This window comes from Pongo pygmaeus, chromosome 13 (genome assembly GCF_028885625.2).
Source record: "Pongo pygmaeus isolate AG05252 chromosome 13, NHGRI_mPonPyg2-v2.0_pri, whole genome shotgun sequence".
Taxonomy (NCBI): domain Eukaryota; kingdom Metazoa; phylum Chordata; class Mammalia; order Primates; family Hominidae; genus Pongo; species Pongo pygmaeus.
The window spans coordinates 65,708,496-65,729,078 of NC_072386.2; the positions used below are offsets into that span (position 1 = coordinate 65,708,496).

A 20,583-nucleotide genomic window follows, 5' to 3' on the forward strand; every position below is an offset into this window, starting at 1 on the left:
TACCATTATGTAATGGCCTTCTTTGTCTCTTTTGATCTTTGTTGGTTTAAAGTCTGTTTTATCAGAGACTAGGATTGCAACCCCTGCCTTTTTTTGTTTTCCATTTGCTTGGTAGATCTTCCTCCATCCTTTTATTTTGAGCCTATATGTGTCTCTGCACGTGAGATGGGTTTCCTGAATACAGCACACTGATAGGTCTTGAGTCTTTATCCAATTTTCCCATCTGTGTCTTTTAATTGGAGCATTTAGTCCATTTACATTTAAAGTTAATATTGTTATGTGTGAATGTGATCCTGTCATTATGATGTTAGCTGGTTATTTTGCTCGTTAGTTGATGCAGTCTCTTCCTAGTCTCGATGGTCTTTACATTTCAGTATGATTTTGCAGTGGCTGGTACCGGTTGTGCCTTTCCATGTTTAGCGCTTCCTTCAGGAGCTCTTTTAGGGCAGGCCTGGTGGTGACAAAATCTCTCAGCATTTGCTTGTCTGTAAAGTATTTTATTTCTCCTTCACTTATGAAGCTTAGTTTGGCAGGATATGAAATTCTGGGTTGAAAATTCTTTTCTTTAAGAATGTTGAATATTGGCCCCCACTCCCTTCTGGCTTGTAGGGTTTCTGCCGAGAGGTCCGCTGTTAGTCTGATGGGCTTCCCTTTGATGGTAACCCGACCTTTCTCTCTGGCTGCCCTTAACATTTTTTCCTTCATTTCAACTTTGGTGAATCTGACAATTATGTGTCTTGGAGTTGCTCTTCTCGAGGAGTATCTTTGTGGCGTTCTCTGTATTTCCTGAATGTGAATGTTGGCCTGCCTTGCTAGATTGGGGAAGTTCTCCTGGATAATATCCTGCAGAGTGTTTTCCAACTTGTTTCCATTCTCCCCGTCACTTTCAGGTACACCAATCAGACGTAGATTTGGTCTTTTCACATAGTCCCACATTTCTTGGAGGCTTTGCTCGTTTCTTTTTATTCTTTTTTCTCTAAACTTCCCTTCTCGCTTCATTTCATTCATTTCATCTTCCAGGGCTGATACCCTTTCTTCCATTTGATCGCATCGGCTCCTGAGGCTTCTGCATTCTTCACGTAGTTCTCGAGCCTTGGTTTTCAGCTCCATCAGCTCCTTTAAGCACTGCTCTGTATTGGTTATTCTAGTTATACATTCTTCTAAATTTTTTTCAAAGTTTTCAACTTCTTTGCCTTTGGTTTGAATATCCTCCCGTAGCTCGGAGTAATTTGATCGTCTGAAGCCTTCTTCTCTCAGCTCGTCGAAGTCATTGTCCGTCCAGCTTTGTTCCGTTGCTGGTGAGGAACTGCGTTCCTTTGGAGGAGGAGAGGTACTCTGGTTTTTAGAGTTTCCAGTTTTTCTGCTCTGTTTTTTCCCCATCTTTGTGGTTTTATCTACTTTTGGTCTTTGATGATGGTGATGTACAGATGGGTTTTTGGTGTGGGTGTCCTTTCTGTTAGTTTTCCTTCTAACAGACAGGACCCTCAGCTGCAGGTCTGTTGGAGTACCTGGCCGGCCGTGTGAGGTGTCAGTCTGCCCCTGCTGGGGGGTGCCTCCCAGTTAGGCTGCTCGGGGGTCAGGGGTCAGGGACCCACTTGAGGAGGCAGTCAGCCCGTTCTCAGATCTCCAGCTGCGTGCTGGGAGAACCACTGCTCTCCTCAAAGCTGTCAGACAGGGCCATTTAAGTCTGCAGAGGTTACTGCTGTCTTTTTGTTTGTCTGTGCCCTGCCCCCAGAGGTGGAGCCTACAGAGGCAGGCAGGCCTCCTTGAGCTGTGGTGGGCTCCACCCAGTTCAAGCTTCCAGGCTGCTTTGTTTACCTAAGGGAGCCTGGGCAATGGCGGGCGCCGCTCCCCCAGCCTCGCTGCCGACTTGCTGTTTGATCTCAGACTGCTGTGCTAGCAGTCAGCGAGACTCCGTGGGCGTAGGACCCTCTGAGCCAGGTGTGGGCTATATTCTCCTTAAGCCCAAAATCTCCTTAAGCTGATAAGCAACTTAAGCAAAGTCTCAGGATACAAAATCAATGTACAAAAATCACAAGCATTCTTATACATCAATAACAGACAAACAGAGAGCCAAATCATGAGTGAACTCCCATTCACAATTGCTTCAAAGAGAATAAAATACCTAGGAATCCAACTTACAAGGGATGTGAAGGACCTCTTCAAGGAGAACTACAAACCACTGCTCAAGGAAATAAAAGAGGATACAAACAAATGGAAGAACATTCCATGCTCATGGGTAGGAAGAATCAATATCCTGAAAATGGCCATCCTTCCCAAGGTAATTTACAGATTCAATGCCATCCCCATCAAGTTACCAATGACTTTCTTCACAGAATTGGAAAAAACTAAAGTTCATATGGAACCAAAAAAGAGCCCGCATCACCAAGTCAATCCTAAGCCAAAAGAACAAAGCTGGAGGCATCACACTACCTGACTTCAAACTATACTACAAGGCTACAGTAACCAAAACAGCATGGTACTGGTACCAAAACAGAGATATAGATCAATGGAACAGAACAGAGCCATCAGAAATAATGCCACATATCTACAACTATCTGATCTTTGACAAACCTGAGAAAAACAAGAAATGGGGAAAGGATTCCCTATTTAATAAATGGTGCTGGGAAAACTGGCTAGCCATATGTAGAAAGCTGAAACTGGGTCCCTTCCTTACACCTTATACAAAAATCAATTCAAGATGGATTAAAGACTTAAATGTTAGACCTAAAACCATAAAAACCCTAGAAGAAAACCTAGGCATTACCATTCAGGACATAGGCATGGGCAAGGACTTCATGTCTAAAACACCAAAAGCAATGGCAACAAAAGCCAAAATTGACAAATGGGATCTAATTAAACTAAAGAGCTTCTGCACAGCAAAGGAAACTACCATCAGAGTGAACAGGCAACCTACAAAATGGGAGAAAATTTTTGCAACCTACTCATCTGACAAAGGGCTAATATCCAGAATCTACAATGAACTCCAACAAATTTACAAGAAAAAAACAAACAACCCCATCAAAAAGTGGGCAAAGGACATGAACAGACACTTCTCAAAAGAAGACATTTATGCAGCCAAAAAACACATGAAAAAATGCTCACCATCACTGGCCATCAGAGAAATGCAAATCAAAACCACAATGAGATACCATCTCACACCAGTTAGAATGGCAATCATTAAAAAGTCAGGAAACAACAGGTGCTGGAGAGGATGTGGAGAAATAGGAACACTTTTACACTGTTGGTGGGACTGTAAAGTAGTTCAACCTTTGTGGAAGTCAGTGTGGCGATTCCTCAGGGATCTAGAACTAGAAATTCCATTTGACCCAGCCATCCCATTACTGGGTATATACCCAAAGGACTATAAATCATGCTGCTATAAAGACACATGCACACGTATGTTTATTGCAGCATTATTCACAATAGCAAAGACTTGGAACCAACCCAAATGTCCAACAACGATAGACTGGATTAAGAAAATGTGGCACATATACACCATGGAATACTATGCAGCCATAAAAAATGATGAGTTCATGTCCTTTGTAGGGACATGGATGAAATTGGAAATCATCATTCTCAGTAAACTATCGCAAGAACAAAAAACCAAACACCGCATGTTCTCACTCATAGGTGGGAATTGAACAATGAGAACACATGGTCACAGGAAGGGGAACATCACACTTCGGGGACTGTTGTGGGGTGGGGGCAGGGGGGAGGGATAGCATTGGGAGATATACCTAATGCTAGATGACGAGTTGGTGGGTGCAGCGCACCAGCATGGCACATGTATACATATGTAACTTACCTGCACGTTGCGCACATGTACCATAGAGCCTAAAGTATAATAATAATAATAATAATAATAATAATAAAAAGAAAAAAAAAGAAAAGACAAATATTTAAGGTAATAGATATCCCAATTACATTGAATTGATCTTTACAAATTATGTGAATGTATTAAATTATCACATGTACACTGAAAATATATACATCTCTTATGTATCAATCTTTAAAATTTTTGAAAAATGTTTTAAATTGATCATTTTTCAATGATTAAAATGAGACAACCAAATGCCAGAATGGGAAGATAATTATGAGTACATCAAAATTAAAGATAGTCTGTAATCCCATTGGTTTGGAAGGCTAAGATGTGAGATTCACTTGAGGCCAGAAGTTGGAGATTAGCCTGAGTAACATAGTGAGACCCTGTCTCTACAAAAAAATTTTAAAATTAGCCTGCTGTGGTGGTGCACACCTGTAGTCCTGGCTACTCAAGGGGCTGAGGTGATACAACTGCTTGAGCCCAGGAGTTTGAGGTTACAGTGAATTATGATCAAGCCACTGTACTCCAGCCTGGGAGCAAGAGCCCGTCTCCTAAAAAAAAAAATTGAAATTGTGTATGACAACCCAAAATTGATCTAAATAAGATTGTATGTTCCAAATATCAAATTTGGAAACATCTGTGACAGATACGACAGGAAAGAAATTAAGAAATTTGGGCAAAGGGCCTGAAGAGGTTATTTACAAAGCAAGAAATAGAAATAGCTAATAAATATTTGAAAAATGTTCGACATCAAATATAATGGGCAGGAGGAGGGAAACAACAATGAAGTAACAATTTTCATGTCTAATTGTTAAGGATGAAAGAGATTGAAAAACTCATATGCGGGGGTGTGTGTACACAGGGTTTATCCAGATATTTTCTCCATGTGTCATTCAGCTTGGCTTATGGCTTTTTGTTTGCCATGCACAAAATTTAATTTTTTATAGTACTATTTTCTTGTTAAAAATTTTTGACTGATACATAATAATTGTACATATTTATGGGTTATATATGGTATTTCAATATATGCATGCAATGTATAATAATCAAATAAGGGTAACTAGGTTATCCATTGCCTTAAATATTTATCTTCTTTCTGTGGGAAATATTCCAAATCTTCTCTTCTAGCTATTTTGAAATATACAATAAGCTATTGTTAACTATTATCATTCTATTGCTATTGAACACTAGACCTTATTCCTTCTATCTAACTGTATTTTTGTACCTATTACCCAACGCCTCCTCATCCCCCACACGGTCCTACCCTTCCCAGCCTCTGTTAACCATCATTCTACTCCACCTTCTTGATCAGCTTTTTTAACTTTCACATATGGGTGAGGACATGCGATATTTGTCTTTCTGCTCCTGGCTGATATCATTTAACATAATGACCTCCAGTTCCATCCATGCTGAGAATGTCAGGATTTAATTTTTTTTTCTTTTTCTTTTTTTTTTTTTTTGAGACAGGGTCTTGCTCTGTCAACCAGCCTGGAGTACAGTGGCATGATCATGGTTCACTGCAGCTTTGATCTCCCGGGCTTAAGCGATTCTCCCACCTCAGCCTCCTGAGTATGTAGGACAACAGGTGTGCACCACCACACCTGGCTACTGGCTAATTTCTTTTTTATTTTTGTAGAGACACAGTCTCCCTATCTTGCCTAGGCTGTCTTTGAACTCCTGGGCTCAAGTAATCCTCCTGACTTGGCCTCCCAAAGTGTTGGGATTACAGGCATGGGCCACGGCATCTGGCCAAGATTTCATTCTGTTTTACAGCTAATATTCCATTGTGTACATATACCACATTTTCTTATTCATTCATCTGTTGATGGACACTTATCTTGGCCATTGTGAATAGTGCTGCAGTAAACATAAGTGTGCAGATATCTTTTCAATAGGCTGACTTCCTTTGTTTTGGATATATACCCAGCCATGTGATTGCTGGATGATAAGCTAGATCTATTTTTAGGTTTTACAGGACCCACCATACTGTTTTCTGTAGTGGCTATACTAATTTACATTCCCACCAGCAGTGTTCTCTTTTCACTGCACTCTCTGATCCGATCGTTTCTTTGATCCGTTTTTTATAGCATTTGTTATTTTCTGTCTTTTTGATAATAGTCACCTTAACCAGGGTAAGATACCTCATGGTGGCTCTGATTTGCATTTCCCAGATGATTAGTGATGTTGAGCATTTTTTTCACATACCCTTAGTCCAATTATATGTCTTCTTTTGTAAAATATGTATTCAAATCATTTGTCCATTTTAAAATTGGATTACTTGGCTTTTTGCTATTGAGTTACTTATACATTCAGTTTATTAATCCTTGGTCAGACAGAGAGTTTGCCGGTATTTTCTCTTGTTATGTGAGTTGTGTTTTCACTCTGTTAATTGATTCCTTTGCTTTGCAGAAGGTTTTTAGCTTTATATAATCGCATGTATCTATTTTTGCTTTTGTTGCGTGAGCTCTTGAGGTGTTACTCAAAAAAATCTCTGCCGAGACCAATGTCCCAAAGCATTTCTTCAATATTTTTCTTTCTAGTAGTTTCATAGTTTCAGGTCTTACATTTTAATTTGATTTCCATATAGGGTGCGAGGTGGATGGGGGTGGGGGGTAATAGTTTCATTCTTTTATGTATGGATATCCAGATTTCCCAGCATTATTTATGGAAGAGCCTATTCTTTCCCCAGTATATGTTCTCGACACCTTTGTCAAAAGTCATTTGGCTGTATATGCATAGATTTATTTCTGTGTTCTCTATTCTGTTTTATTGGTCTGTTTGTTTTTATGCTAGTACCATGCTGTTTTGGTTTCTACAACTTTTAGTATATTTTAAAGTCTGCAGCTTTGTTATTTTGCTTGGGATTCTTTTGGCTATTTGGAATCTTTTGTGGTTTCATATGAATTTTAGGACTTTTTTTCCATTTCTGTGAAGAATGTAATTGGTATTTTGATAGAGATTGCATTGAATCTGTAGATTGCTTTGGGTAGTATGAACATTTTAACAATACTAATTCTTTCAGTCCAAGAGCATGGAACATCTTTTCATTTGTTTGTGTTTTCTTCAATTTCTTTGATCCGTTTTTTATAGTTTTCATTGTGTAGTAATTGTTTCAATCTTGCAACTTTTGTGAGTTTTGGTTATATTACTTTTTTGTGCTGTTAACAATTTGACAACATACTCTCTACTCTTTGATCCAGTAATTCTACTTCTAGGAATTCGTCCCAAGGCATAAAATGATGTCTGTACTCAAGACTGTTCTTCGTATTGTTGTTAATATTAGTGAATAACTGAGCAAAGTTCCAGGAAAAGAGGACTTGTTAAAAAGCTTATGGTGTGTATATATATAGATAGATACACACACACTACACAAACATTTATATATATCATTTAAGGAATTATGCAGTACATTAATAACCATTAAAGTAATATATAGATTAATACTTAGAAAGATAAACATAATATTACTAAGTGAAAAAAGCAGTATATATCTCTTTTGTGTAAACTTGCATGTGTACCTATCAGTTGTAAGCAGTAACTTGATTATAGTTGCACAGAGAGTAGTGGTCTGAGGCAGCTGTGCTGTAAAATTAAAAGCACTGAAATGGATTTGGGGACTTGAGTTTTAGTCACTGTTTTGCTAACTGTGCTACTCTCAACGTACCCTTTCATATCTCTGGTCCTCCTACATGCCCTCCTCTCGAAAAATGAGGGAAGGGATGGGCATTTAACTTCATTAGCAATGACAGATAAACCATAATGACTGTCACATCCCCCTTCTGCAGGCATGGCAGACATTAGAGGTCAGTCTTGGTGTTCTTTCTCTGGGCTCAGTCATGCTTTAGAATTCTCAGCACACAGTTTTAGGCCACCGTTTCTAAGCAAATTGTACTTTATACTGAAAACTTCTTTGCCATCCTTGAAAGAGGATCTTAGAAGTTCTTTCAGCTAAAAGATTTCTCTGATCAAGGCACAAAATTATTGTGATGAAATAACAGAGAATGCTTTTTCTGTAAATAATTTTTTTAATTTTCTAGTAGCTACATTTCTTTTAAAAAGTAAAAAGGTAAAAACAAGCAAAATAAGTGTGGATAACATATTTTATTAAATAAAATATTTTAACATGTAGCTGGTATAAAACAATGATTAATAAGATATTTTACCTTTTCATTTTTGCATACAAAATCTTTGAAATCCAGTGTTCAAAGCACATCACGTTTCTGCTAATAAATTGTTATTGGAAATACTTGATCTGTTATTAAATTTACAATTTAAAAAACAGATTCTCATACCCATCTTAAGTTTTCTAATGATTGATTTGAGTATTAGTTCTTAAGCTTAAATAAAAAATTGAGATGAGGTTGCAGTAGTCACATTTCAAGTATCTGGTAGCACATATATCCAGTGACAACTATGTGGATCAGTAGAAGTTTGGGGGATATAGAAACGAAGGTTTTCTAACTTTTAGCTTTCAAGGAGATTGTCTGGTTGGGAAAGCAAGATATCAAAAATAAATATGTCAAGAATATAATCCAAAACAATCTAATTAAGTGCTAGAAGTTTGCCATGGACAGACAAAGTGCTACTTGGGAAGGAAGTTCCAGAAACACCACAGCTGGGTACATTCTTCTGTACCCAGAAACACCACAGCTGGGTACACCACTCTGAGTGGTGGCAGTGACGCGTTGGCTTTGTGAGAATGGTGTGTCTTACTTGAGAAAGTGTGTGTGTTCTGCCTGCAGGCACGGGACTCGCTGTGCTGGAGAAGTGGCAGCCGCTGCAAACAATTCGCACTGCACAGTCGGAATTGCTTTCAACGCCAAGATCGGAGGTATGGGAAACCAACTCACGTGGATGTAGAAATGCGCCAGTTAGCTCTTTGGCTGACTGGCTTTCAGAATCCTTTATAAATGGAGGTTAAACGATTGGGCATATCTTTACCTAATAGTGTTCAACTATTGCTGGCCCCAACATGACCATGTTAGCATGCGCTGTTAAATACATTTAGTTAAAGACTTCTGAAGCAGTCACCCTAAAATATTGTAAACACTTTTCTTTTAAACAGACTTGAAAAAAATGTTATCTAGTAGTGAAGATGGGGGTCATTGACATTTGTACCAAAATGCTACAATTGGTGCCTGGGTTAGAAAGAACTAATAATATAAACATTAGGCCATAATATCTCTATGGAAAGAAGCATTTTGTAATTCTCTCAAAGTGGAAAATCCTGGTTTTGTTTTTGTTTTTGTTTTTTTTCCTTTGGCTTAGGCTTTTAAAAAGTTCCTTTTAATTGTAATTAAAATGATATATGGCAAAAATCTCCTTTTGTAATCCCGTAATATAGTGATACTATTTCCATGAATGATTCAGATTATATCTATATGCAGGCATGTATACGTAAAAACTCAATTATACATATACTTACTATAAGGACCCAGCCAGAGCAATATAAATTTAAGCATTGTCAAAAGCAAACTCTTAACTTTCCCATTTGTAATCATCTTTGTAAGCAACAGCCTGGTGCCACAGCCACACACAAATGAGAAGAAAATATTGTAATAGATTCTATGGATCCTCATGATTTTATCATTATGCCTGAAGGTATTCCCTAGGGGTCTCCTAAGGGCGTCATAAGATGAATGAAGCTCCTGGAACCAGGTTGACCTCCTTGTTTCCAATGCACTATTTGTTTTCAAGTGGGAAATAGTGTTAGAACTAAAAAATAAAAATGACAATTCTTTTTAGGATAGGAATACAAATGTAGAGATTCCCTAACATGAAATATTTAAGGTATACAATAATAGAACTAAGAAAAGGCTTTCTGAAACTACCTTGAATATTGGTCCATAGTGCATTTGACCTCTTTCTTTCCTTTTTCTCCCCCTGAATTCTTATGAGTATGATAATTTGTTAAGCAGTAATTAATTAGCGGAGAGCATCTGCTATTTATTAAGCACAATGCATATGAAAGAGCTAAAGAAAAGAGGCAAAGAAAAAAATTCTTCATTCCCTGAAGAATGATGAGAGTTCTGGAGGCCCCTCATCATCCCAAGAGAATTAGATCAGAGGCTGCCAGGTCAGCCCTTCTCATGGTCCAGGATATAGTTTCTCACATACACAGACACACAGCCCCAGGTTCTTATCAATACTCTCCAGCACAAACCCAGAAATCTTAATAATTTTTAAAAAATGAGAGGATGAACTTGTGAACTCACAGATAAACCAATGACCTAGCTTACAGAACCTTATTTAAAAAAAACAGAATATATGGCAACAAATCAAAAATGTTCTACAACAAGAACGTTCTGAATAATAAGTTTAACCCCCATACCCAAGGCATGAAGGCTCGGCGTTAAATGAGGAAAAAGCAGCATTTTATCTTTAAACTTGACAAAGTAAAATTCTGTTTTTGTGAAATTTCTATTAGAAAATGAACATCACCCTCTAAGTGTGATTTACAAGCATTTTTTCATGCATGACATAGAAACTGAATTCAAGTGTTATGTCCTACTCTCCTGTTGGCATTTAGAACACCAGTGAGCTTATTTGGGGCAATTACTGTGTTTATTTCAGACCTCATTGTACCAATAAAATAGTTTCATTTTATGCTTTTCAATAGAAAGTAAGAGGATAGAGTCATTCATCTTTCTTTGCTAAAAAACATTCAGATAAATTTTGAATATTTAAGTTAAATTAAACCAGTGTTACTCAGGATGCAGTACATCGAGATCATTATGTAGGGTTTTTTACTCACACCATGGACAAACTTGCCAATTTCCATTCCAAATTTTTTTTTTTTTTTTTTTTAGACGGAGTCTTGCTCTGTCACCCAGTCTGGGGTGCAGTGGCGCGATCTCGGCCCACTGCAAGCTCCACCTCCTGGGTTCATGCCATTCTTCTGCCTCAGCCTCCCGAGTAGCTGGGAATATAGGCGCCCGCCACTACGCCTGGCTAATTTTTTGTATTTTTAGTAGAGACGGGGTTTCACCATGTTAGCCAGGATGGTCTGGATCTCCTGACCTCATGATCCACCCGCCTCGGCCTCCCAAAGTGCTGGGATTACAGGCGTGAGCCACTGCACCCGTCCCCAAAATTTTTAATGGAACTTGTTCACAGCTTTCATTCTCCGCCTCTCCTGTTAACACACATCTCCATTAAAAATCCAAAAGTCTAGAAGAAAGACAGTCAAGAGACATTAACAACCAAATGCAATGTCTGTAGAGATACATGGAGGGGAATGGAATGTTGGCTAGATGTTAGATGACAGTGGGAACTTATTTCCCTGTTTTTTGTAAAAAATTTTAAAGGATGAAGGGTCATATCTGTCATGGAATCTAAAATGGTTCAACCTAATATTTATATTTTTGGATTAAGAAAATGAGACAAAATGTTAACAGTTATTGAGTAGTGGCTATGTATATATATGTTCATTCTTCATTCTTTCTATTTTTCTTTGTTTGCAAGTTTTATAGTTAAAAGTTAAACATTTTTTAATGCACAAAGAAGACATAGTTCCTTCAATAATATTTTTATTTCTACCAGTATTCCCACCTCAGTTCACATAGTCTCTATCTAAACCTGTTTGATGTGGGTTTTTATTATTTAATCCCCATTTGTTGATAACCAATAAAAACTTAAAATCCTACTGATGACAAGGTTTTCCTAAGGATTAAATTTGGCCTGTAAAAATATAATTTTTAAATGATGCAGTGTTTCAGTGATGGTGTTTAATTTAAGCTGAACGAGAGATAGGTTTACTTAACAATTAGATGCTTGGTTGTGGTTGTTTTTATGAGCCTCCAAAATAAAAGGAAAAAAGGAAAGCCTGACATTTGGCATAGAATTTATTTCTGAGTATCTTAATGTCTCTTTTTGCAAAATAGGGTTAATAGTAAATTCCTATCTGTTTGATAGAAATATACTTAAATGAAGATTAATAACTAAACATTGCTAAAACCCTTTGAGAATTATTTGAAATGCTACATCCACAGAGATTATTCTTATTTATTATTTGACATAAATAACTTAGCAAAAAAAGAAACATTAAGTTCACATCAATCTTATGATTAGGGGCTAATATTAAATATGGAGGACACGAGACCATCCTATCTTGGCAGCTTTCCAAATAGTATATGACTGCTGAGGTTAGATAGAATGTTTTATATCAATTATGAACACAAGTTATTCAATAAAGAGTTTAAGGGAGACGAATTGCTTGAAGGTCTCTTTGTCAAGTACTCACTCAAGAGAGGGATGAGAAGGGAGAGACTGTGGCAGCTGTTATAAGGAAAGGAACCTTAGAAAAAAAATGATAGATAAAAAAAATTGAAGTTTTGCTGTTTTATATACAATGTGACATCCTTTCTGCCCAAGATACCACCTGCAAAGTATACATTATCCTTTTGCTGGGGGAAGATATGCTCACTTAATTGTTGATTAAAAATGTATTCTTCCCCCTGAGAATCCTGCAACTCTGTTCTTCGAGTGTTGTGTCGTAAAGCCCTGTAATGAGCTAGTTCTCCTTTCTGTGTTGAAGGAGTGCGAATGCTGGACGGAGATGTCACGGACATGGTTGAAGCAAAATCAGTTAGCTTCAACCCCCAGCACGTGCACATTTACAGCGCCAGCTGGGGCCCGGATGATGATGGCAAGACTGTGGACGGACCAGCCCCCCTCACCCGGCAAGCCTTTGAAAACGGCGTTAGAATGGTAGGTTTTAAAAGCATGGAGGCTTATGCTGTGTGGATGGGTGATGATTCTCATATGAAGAATCTATGGGTTTCCAGCTGCAGTCTAGAGAACTGGATGGAGCTCTTAGGCTGAGCCAGCAGGAAGGCTAATGGAAAGAGGTGGTGAACATTTGGGATTCTGAGTTATTTCTGTTCTGCCAGTGAACTAAGAGCTAGAGAGTTTCTTCTGAAGAGAACAGAGGTATGTTACAGTGCTTAAATTCTTTCAAAGAAAATATATTAATACGTTAATCTTGCATTTGGAGAAATAAATTCTTAGGACTGTGAAATTGAGTGAAGGTATTTAACACTCTCCAGGTAGCGTGAATAGATTGCTAGTGATGCCCCTCGGGGCATCTCCCTTTTTTTAATACTTTCCCTAGTTTCTCTCACCTCTGTCCCAGGACAATATTATTTGTGTTCCAGCTCCTGATCGCTACAACCAAGTAGCTTAATGCATCGTTCTTTTCCTTAATTACACCAAAAAATTGATTGACTACTCTCCCCCAAAAAACTAACCATATAATCTAATGTAAAAAAATGTCTATTTCAAATTACAGATCTTAAGAAACCCTGTCTTATTTAAATTAAATTTTAAAAGTAAGGATACTAATCTTTGTAATCATGAAAGGAGAGCTCCACCGGAAGTAATGTCTTTTTCTTATTCATGAATGGACCTTTGGGTGATTTAAAGCATAGAGTTAGTCTTGTTCATTTAAGGCCATTATTGATCTGGCCCTAACCTCCCTTTTCTTCTCCTCTCTTTTACTCCTTATAATGTAGATGTGCCCCACTCCTATCCATCAGCACAGAATGCTTTCCTTGTTCCTCCTGCATAGCTCCTGTGTCCCATCCCCAAGTCCTCCCACTGTAAGCCAAATCCTGTTTGACCATCAAGCCCCAGCTAAAAAAGGTTTACCTCTTCCCAGAAGCCTTCTCACTGCCCAAACTAGAATTAACTATAAATAGCCCTTACCTATGCTTTATATTCTTACTAGTGTTACATAGAGTTCTTATCATATTGTGCTTTATATCAGAGTTAGTTCTGGGTGTATCTCTTCCTTACTAAATTGCGAGTTCCTAGAGAACAGCACTTGTGCTCCACACATCTTCATGGGCTTCGCAAAACCTAGACAGTGCATTGAATTCTAGTAAGTATTCAATAAAAGTTGTTGAATCAAATTTAATTAACCACAAATGATGCTAACCACAGGGTTGTTAAATATCCAGCTCAGATACTTACAGTGGAATGCATTGTTGATTAATGTAATGTTGCAGCTGGAGTAAAAATAATAATGATTTGCCCACATCTTCATGGGATTTTTGTTAGGGTTTTAATAGAAGACTGAGCTAACCTGTCTTCTAGTTATTCAGAAATAGACTGGAGTATAAAATTATATACTTATTTTGTAGGTATTTCCTAGCTGAATGATAGTTCAGGTTTGGTTAAAACATTCACTTTTTTTAGCTCTATCAATTTTCAGCTTCCTATATTAGAGTCTTTTAAACCTTAGGATAATGTTTTAACTCATTGTCTAGAAGTTTTCTTTCAAGGTGCCTTAACAGCAAGTGAATATATTCTGTGTAATCTGGTGATTTCATTACTGAAGCCACAGACTACAAATTGCAATGATCTCTATGTTTTCAATAGAATGATCATTCAAATTAAGTAAACCAAGCACTGTTCATATTTAATCATAAAATTGTATGTATATGGCTCTTATAATAAAGAGCAATCTGGACTTTCTCATTAATCTGAAAATACTTAAATTAGTAATACACGTAACCTCATGAATGCACATGTATATATAAAGAATGCCCCATATTCAATAGCTGGTTTTATTAACAGACTAGTAGGCGTGTCACTGAAGCAGAACACATGAACCAACAATTTTCAAATTTATTTTTGCTGGGGAGTCTTTCATTCAGTGGAAATCTTAACTGGAAGCTTAGTGTGTAAAAAATTAAAAATGTGGTACTTTGGTTAAAAGAAGAGTAAAAAGGGGTTAAGATTAGAAACAAAATCACCTGAGAAAATTATTCCAACACATTAGGAAGATTATATTTAGAAATAATTTGGAGGAAATTTACTTTATATTCATTATTAATCATGAAAGTAACCTATGCTTATTGGAATAGATTATATACAAATGAGTGTAAAGATGAACTTAATAGATTTCCCCACCCAACTGGGTAACCACTGTTAAGAGTATAAGCTACATGTTTCCATACTCTCGTGCATATTAACATGCAAACAGAGATTATATATCTCTGCACATTACTATTTGCACCTAACGGTCTACCCTAGGCATCTTTCTGGGGCAACCCTTAAGAATAGAACTCATTTATTTTATTTGCTTCAGAATTTTTAGAGTACAGAGATACCATAATTAATTCAACATTCCATTGAAGATCTTCCAGGGTTTTACTTAGGGTAAAAAAAGGAATTCAGTTTTAAATCAAACCATTTGCTTTTAGAGTTGAGGTAGTAACAAAAGAAATAACTATCAATAAGAACAAATTGTTTTTTGGCTCATAGCATTGCACATATAAATATGGAAAAACCGTGGTGATGCATTTAAATGTGATGAGGTCAAGAAGATACTGTTTTCATGTGTTTAATACAAATAGGCTTTCAGGTTATTTACAAAGAGGTTATTTATAAATAGGCTAGAATTGAGTCCAATATTTGCCATTTACTTCTCTCTAACCTTATGTAGATCAAATTACCTCTCTGCTTCCATTTTCTCATCTAAGGTAGGGCACTAGTAGTACTCACAGAGATGTTATAAATGCAAAATGAGATGATAATACATATAAAGCAACTAGTATAATACCTGAAATATAATAAATGCATTTTATTTTTCAGAGAAAAGATCATGTCCTCCTATAAAACTATTTAAATTTGTCCTCAGTCCATCATCCTTCTCTCCTATACCATTTCCACACTGCCTAGTTCCTGATAATTCCATTAAGTTACCTGTTGGGGTAGATTAAAAAATAATATGAGGCAGGCCAGGTGTGGTGGCTCATGCCTGTAATCCCAACACTTTGGGAGGCCAAGGAGGGCGGATCACCTGAGGTCAGGAGTTCGAGATCAGCCTGGCCAACATGGCAAAATCCCATCTCTACTAAAAATACAAAAATTAGCTGGGTGTGGTGGTGGGTGCCTGTAATCCCAGCTACTCAAGAGGCTGAGGCAGGAGAATCGCTTGAACCCAGGGGGTGGAGGTTGCAGTCAGCCAAGATCACACCACTGCACTTCAGCCTGGGCAACAGAGTAAGACTCCGTCTCAATAAAATAATGATGATAATAATAATAATAATAATAATAATAATAATATGATGCAAGTCAATGTAACCTTCCTGAGCTCTGTAGTGTCATTTATTTTGTTCTTCCTGTGTCTGTACAAACCTTCAATTTCACTTGCCTTTAAAAGCATATCTTCAATTTCAGTGAGATAACTTCTGGATATAAAATTTCAGTCTAGTTATCTGTGTTTGTAGTCCGGAATTTTGTTTGTATTTTCCCAAAGGGTGTTCCTCTAAATCTCTATTAATATATAATTTAATATTTTAAGCAGTATATTTCTCTTTTCCAGGTTAAATAAATCTTTTTCATGAGGCATCAAGTGAGACAGGAAATTTTATATTCTTTGATAGTATTATCATTTGTATTTTTGTGTCACACACATTGTCAAAGATAAAGAAAATAATTGAATAAAAACTTAATACAATATTAGATTATAGGGTACAACAAAGAAATAAATAAGTGATTTATTGGCTTAATTACTTAAGGAATGAAGAAATAAATGACTGATAAAATAATTCCTTCAGTTAGCTGGCTGAAAACCTATGCAGCAGCCTAAAGTCATTCTGGCCTATTGGGGTTTATCATCTACAAAAATGTAGGGATTGGAATTTATTTATTCATCATATTAAGCTTAGTGAGTTCCCACTTTCTATATACTGTAGATAAAGGGGTGAAAAAGACATCTGCATCTTCTATGTAATACATAAAAGTTCCTACATTCTAGCAACAAAACAGGAAACAAGGATAGAAACAAGACTATTTCAGCTGAGGGTAAGTGTATGAATAAAAGTAAACTGATTTCTGCTGAGGAAAAGCACAGCTGCCTTAGTTAGGGAAGACAGAACATCCTCTTTGAGGAGGTGATGTTTGAACAGAGACATAAATGATAACAAGCCCATCATATGAAGAGCTATTATATGCAGAAGGAACAGAAAGAGCAAAGAGCCCCAGGTAGGGAAAGATTAGGTGTATTTCCAGAACACAATACTAATGTAGGTGTTGGGGGCAAGGTGGAACACGAAGAGGGCCAACGGAGATGTGTTGGAGGGGAAGGCAGGGGCCAGCTCAGCAAGGCTTTCTAAATCATGGTGGGCCTGTGAATTGTGTTCTGTTATAGGAAGCCATGAAAGACTAAACAGAATTGTGGCCTGACCTTATACAATTTTAAAAGATCACTGCTGTGTAAACAGTAACTGTATGTGGGGTGAGAGATGAAGAGGCGTGACTGGAAGATTGAAGTGGTCCAGGAGAGTGCTGGACCAGGGTGGCAGCAGCATCAAGACCATCAAAGAGATCAGGCAGAAATATATAAGCCCAAGTATCCAGAGAGATTTTCACAGAGGAAATAAATACATTTTGCTCAGGGAGTCCAAGTATTGATTGCATCCATTCTTTCTGCAAGCTAATGAAAAAATGTAGCAAATATTGAATTTCAAAATGCTCCCTACTTGTTTACTATAAGATAAGCATTTGGCTCAGAGAATGTAATACTGTTTTCAGAGACTTTAACAAAATCAGAATTGATTCAATTTATAGCCCTTTTAGAATTAATGTGGCAAAATTACATTAGAGAAACTATGTTAAACAAACCATGTCACAGTTGACAACGTGCTCTTTCTTCTAAGGAGCTATAAAATTAAGTGCAAGAGTTAGAGTTATATAATTTGGGCTGCATGCAATTAATAGTAATAATAATAGTAGCAACATGAATATTTAACATTTTATCCAGTTTATTATACTATAGTCATCTTCTGGGACTTAAATAACATTTCATCTTCATGATGATCTCAAAAGATAGGTACTGTTTTTCCCAATTTATAGGGAGAAAAAACAGAAATTCAGCCTAGCTGCAGAAGACAAAACATAGGCTTCAAAGAAATCTGGTAAATTCTGTTACATGTTGTCATTTTGGTTTTATTTGGCACACCTGACCTTCCACCTTTATCTGTGGCCACATATTCTAGCTTTTCTTCTGTTACTATGGTGAATTAATTGTTCATCTTCCACCTGAGGCCACCTCCTCCATTTGTTCACTGGACCCTACCCCATGTCACCCCATCAAAGACCTGCCTCAAAAAAATTGTTTTATCATCAAAATTTCTCTCTCAACTCTATTATTACCATCAATATCCATTTGTACTGTTCATCCTCCTGTCTTAAAAGAACAAGAGGAGACTCCCTCTTTGGTTTTTTTAAAAATAATCTCAACTTTATTTTAAATTCAGGGGTACACGTGCAGGTTTGTTACATGGGTAAATTGTGTAATGCTGAGGCTCACCCAGGTAGTGAGCATAGTACCCAGGAGATAGTTTTTCAACCCATCCACCCCTTCCTCTCTCCCCTCCCCATAGTCTGCAGTGTCTGTTGTTCCCATCGTTATGCCCATGAGTACCCAGTGTTTAGCTCCCACTCATAAGTGAGAGCATGCAGTATTTGATTTTCTGTCCCTGTGTTAATTTGCTTAGGATAATGGCCTCCAGCTGTATCCATGTTGCTGCAAAGGACATGGTTTTATTCTTTTTCATGGCTGGGTAATATTCCATGGTGTATGTGTACCACATTTTCTTTATCCAATCCACCATTGATTGGGCACCTAGGTTGATTCCATGTCTTCACTATCGTGAATAGCACTACAATGAACATATGAGTGCTTGTGTCTTTTTGGTAGAACAATTTATTTGCTTTTGGATATATACCCAGTAATGGAATTGCTAGGTTGAATGGTAGCTCTGTTTTAAGTTCTTTGAGAAGTCTCCAGACTGCTTTCCACAGATAGTATCTTATTGTGGTTTTGATTTACATTTCTCTGATGATTAGTGATGTGGAAAATTTTTTCATGTTTGTTGTCCGCATGTGTGTCCTCTATTGAGAAGTGTCTGTTCATGTCTTTTGCGCATTTGTTAATGGAGTAGTTTGTTTTTTGATTGTTGAATTATTTAAGTTCCTTATAGATCCTGGATATTAGACTTTTGTTGGATGTGTAGTTTGTGAATATGTTCTCCCATTCTGTAGGTTATTTATTGATAATTTCTTTTGCTGTGCAGAAGCTTTTTAGTTTAATTAGATCCAACTTGTCAACTTTTGTTTCTGTTATAATTGCTTTTGAGAACCTGGTCACAAATTCTTTCCCAAGACCCATATCCAAAATGGCATTTCCTAGATTTTCCTCTAGGATTCTTATAGCTTGAGGTCTTACATTTAAATCTTTAATCCATCCTGAGTTAATTTTTGTGTATGGTGAAAGGTAGGGGTCCAGTTTCATTCTTCTGTATAAGGATAGCCAGTTATCCCAGCACCATTTATTGAATAGGGAGTCCTTTCTCTATTACTTATCCCAGCGCCATTTATTGAATAAGGAGTCCTTTCTCTATTGCTATTTTTTGGTTGACTTTGTTGAAAATCAGATTGCTGTAGATGTGTGGCTTTATTTCTGGATTCTCTATTAATTTTATTGGTCTACATGTCTGTTTGTGTACCAATGTCGTGCTGTTTTGGTTACTGTAGGCTTTTAGTATAGTTTATACCAAGTAATGTAATGCCTCTGGCTTTGTTCTTTTTGCTTAGGATCACTTTGGCCATTCGGACTCTTTTTTGGTTCCATGTGAATTTTAGAATAGTTTTTACTAGTTCTGTGAAAAATGACATTGATAGTTTGTTAGGAAAAGCATTGAATCTATAGGTTTCTCTGGGCAGTGTGGCCATTTTAACAATATTGATTCTTCCAGTTCATGAGCATGGAATGTTTTTTCTATTTGTTTGTGTCATCTCTGATTTCTTTTAGCAGTGTTTTCTAATTTTTCATGTAGACATCTTTCACGTCCTTGGTTAGACGCATCCTTAGGTATTTATTATGTGTGTGTGGCTATTGTGGATGGATTGCATTTTTTTTTTAAATTGAGGTGGAGTTCACTCTGTCACCCAGGCTGGAGTGCAGTGACGTGCGTGATCTTGGCTCACTGCAACCTCCGCCTCTGGGGTTCAAATGAGTCTCCTGCCTCAGACTCCCAAGTAGCTGGGACTACAGGTGGTCACTACCATGCCCAGCTAATTTTTGTATTTTTAGTAGAGATGGGGTTTCACCATGTTGGCCAGGTTGGTCTGGAACTCCTGACCTCAGGTGATCTGCCCGCCTTGGCCTCCCAAGTGCTGGGATTACATGCATGAGCCACCACACCCGGCCAGATTGCATTCTTTATATGGTTCTCAACTTGAACATTATTGGTGTATAGAAATGCTACTGATTTTTATGCATTGGTTTTATATCTTGGAGCTTCACTGAAGTTGTTTATTGGTTTCAGGAGCCACTCAGTGGAGTCTTCAGGGTGTTCCAAGTCTAGAATCGTACCATCAGCAAAGAGAAATAGTTTGACTTCTTTTCCTACTTGGATGCTTTTTATTTCTTTCTCTTGTCTGATTGCTCTGGCAAGGACTTCCAGTACTGTGTTGAATACGAGTGTTGAGAGTGGGCATTCCCTATCTTGTTTCAGTTCTTAAGGGGAATGGTTCCAGCTTTTGACTGTTCAGTGCGTTTTTGGCTGTGAGTTTCTCATAGATGGCTCTTATTATTTTGAGGTAAGTTCCTTTGATGCCTAGTCTGTTGAGGGTTTTTATTATGCAGGGATATTGGATTATATTGAAATATTTTTCTGTCTCTATTGAGTTAATCATGTAGGGTTTGCTTTTAATTACGTTTATGTGGTAAATCACATTTATTG

General features: G+C 37.3%; 1 protein-coding gene across 3 annotated transcripts in view; it reads left to right on the plus strand.

The window, feature by feature from the left end:
• Window positions 1-20,583, plus strand: part of PCSK5 (proprotein convertase subtilisin/kexin type 5) — a 468,314-nt gene that overhangs the window by 171,255 nt on the left and 276,476 nt on the right. For all 3 annotated transcript variants that reach the window (XM_054502930.2, XM_054502928.2, XM_054502929.2), the window contains exons 6-7: window positions 8,569-8,657; window positions 12,363-12,535. In XM_054502930.2, the coding sequence (XP_054358905.1) occupies window positions 8,569-8,657; window positions 12,363-12,535 (262 nt within the window). The remainder of the gene's footprint in view (window positions 1-8,568; window positions 8,658-12,362; window positions 12,536-20,583) is intronic.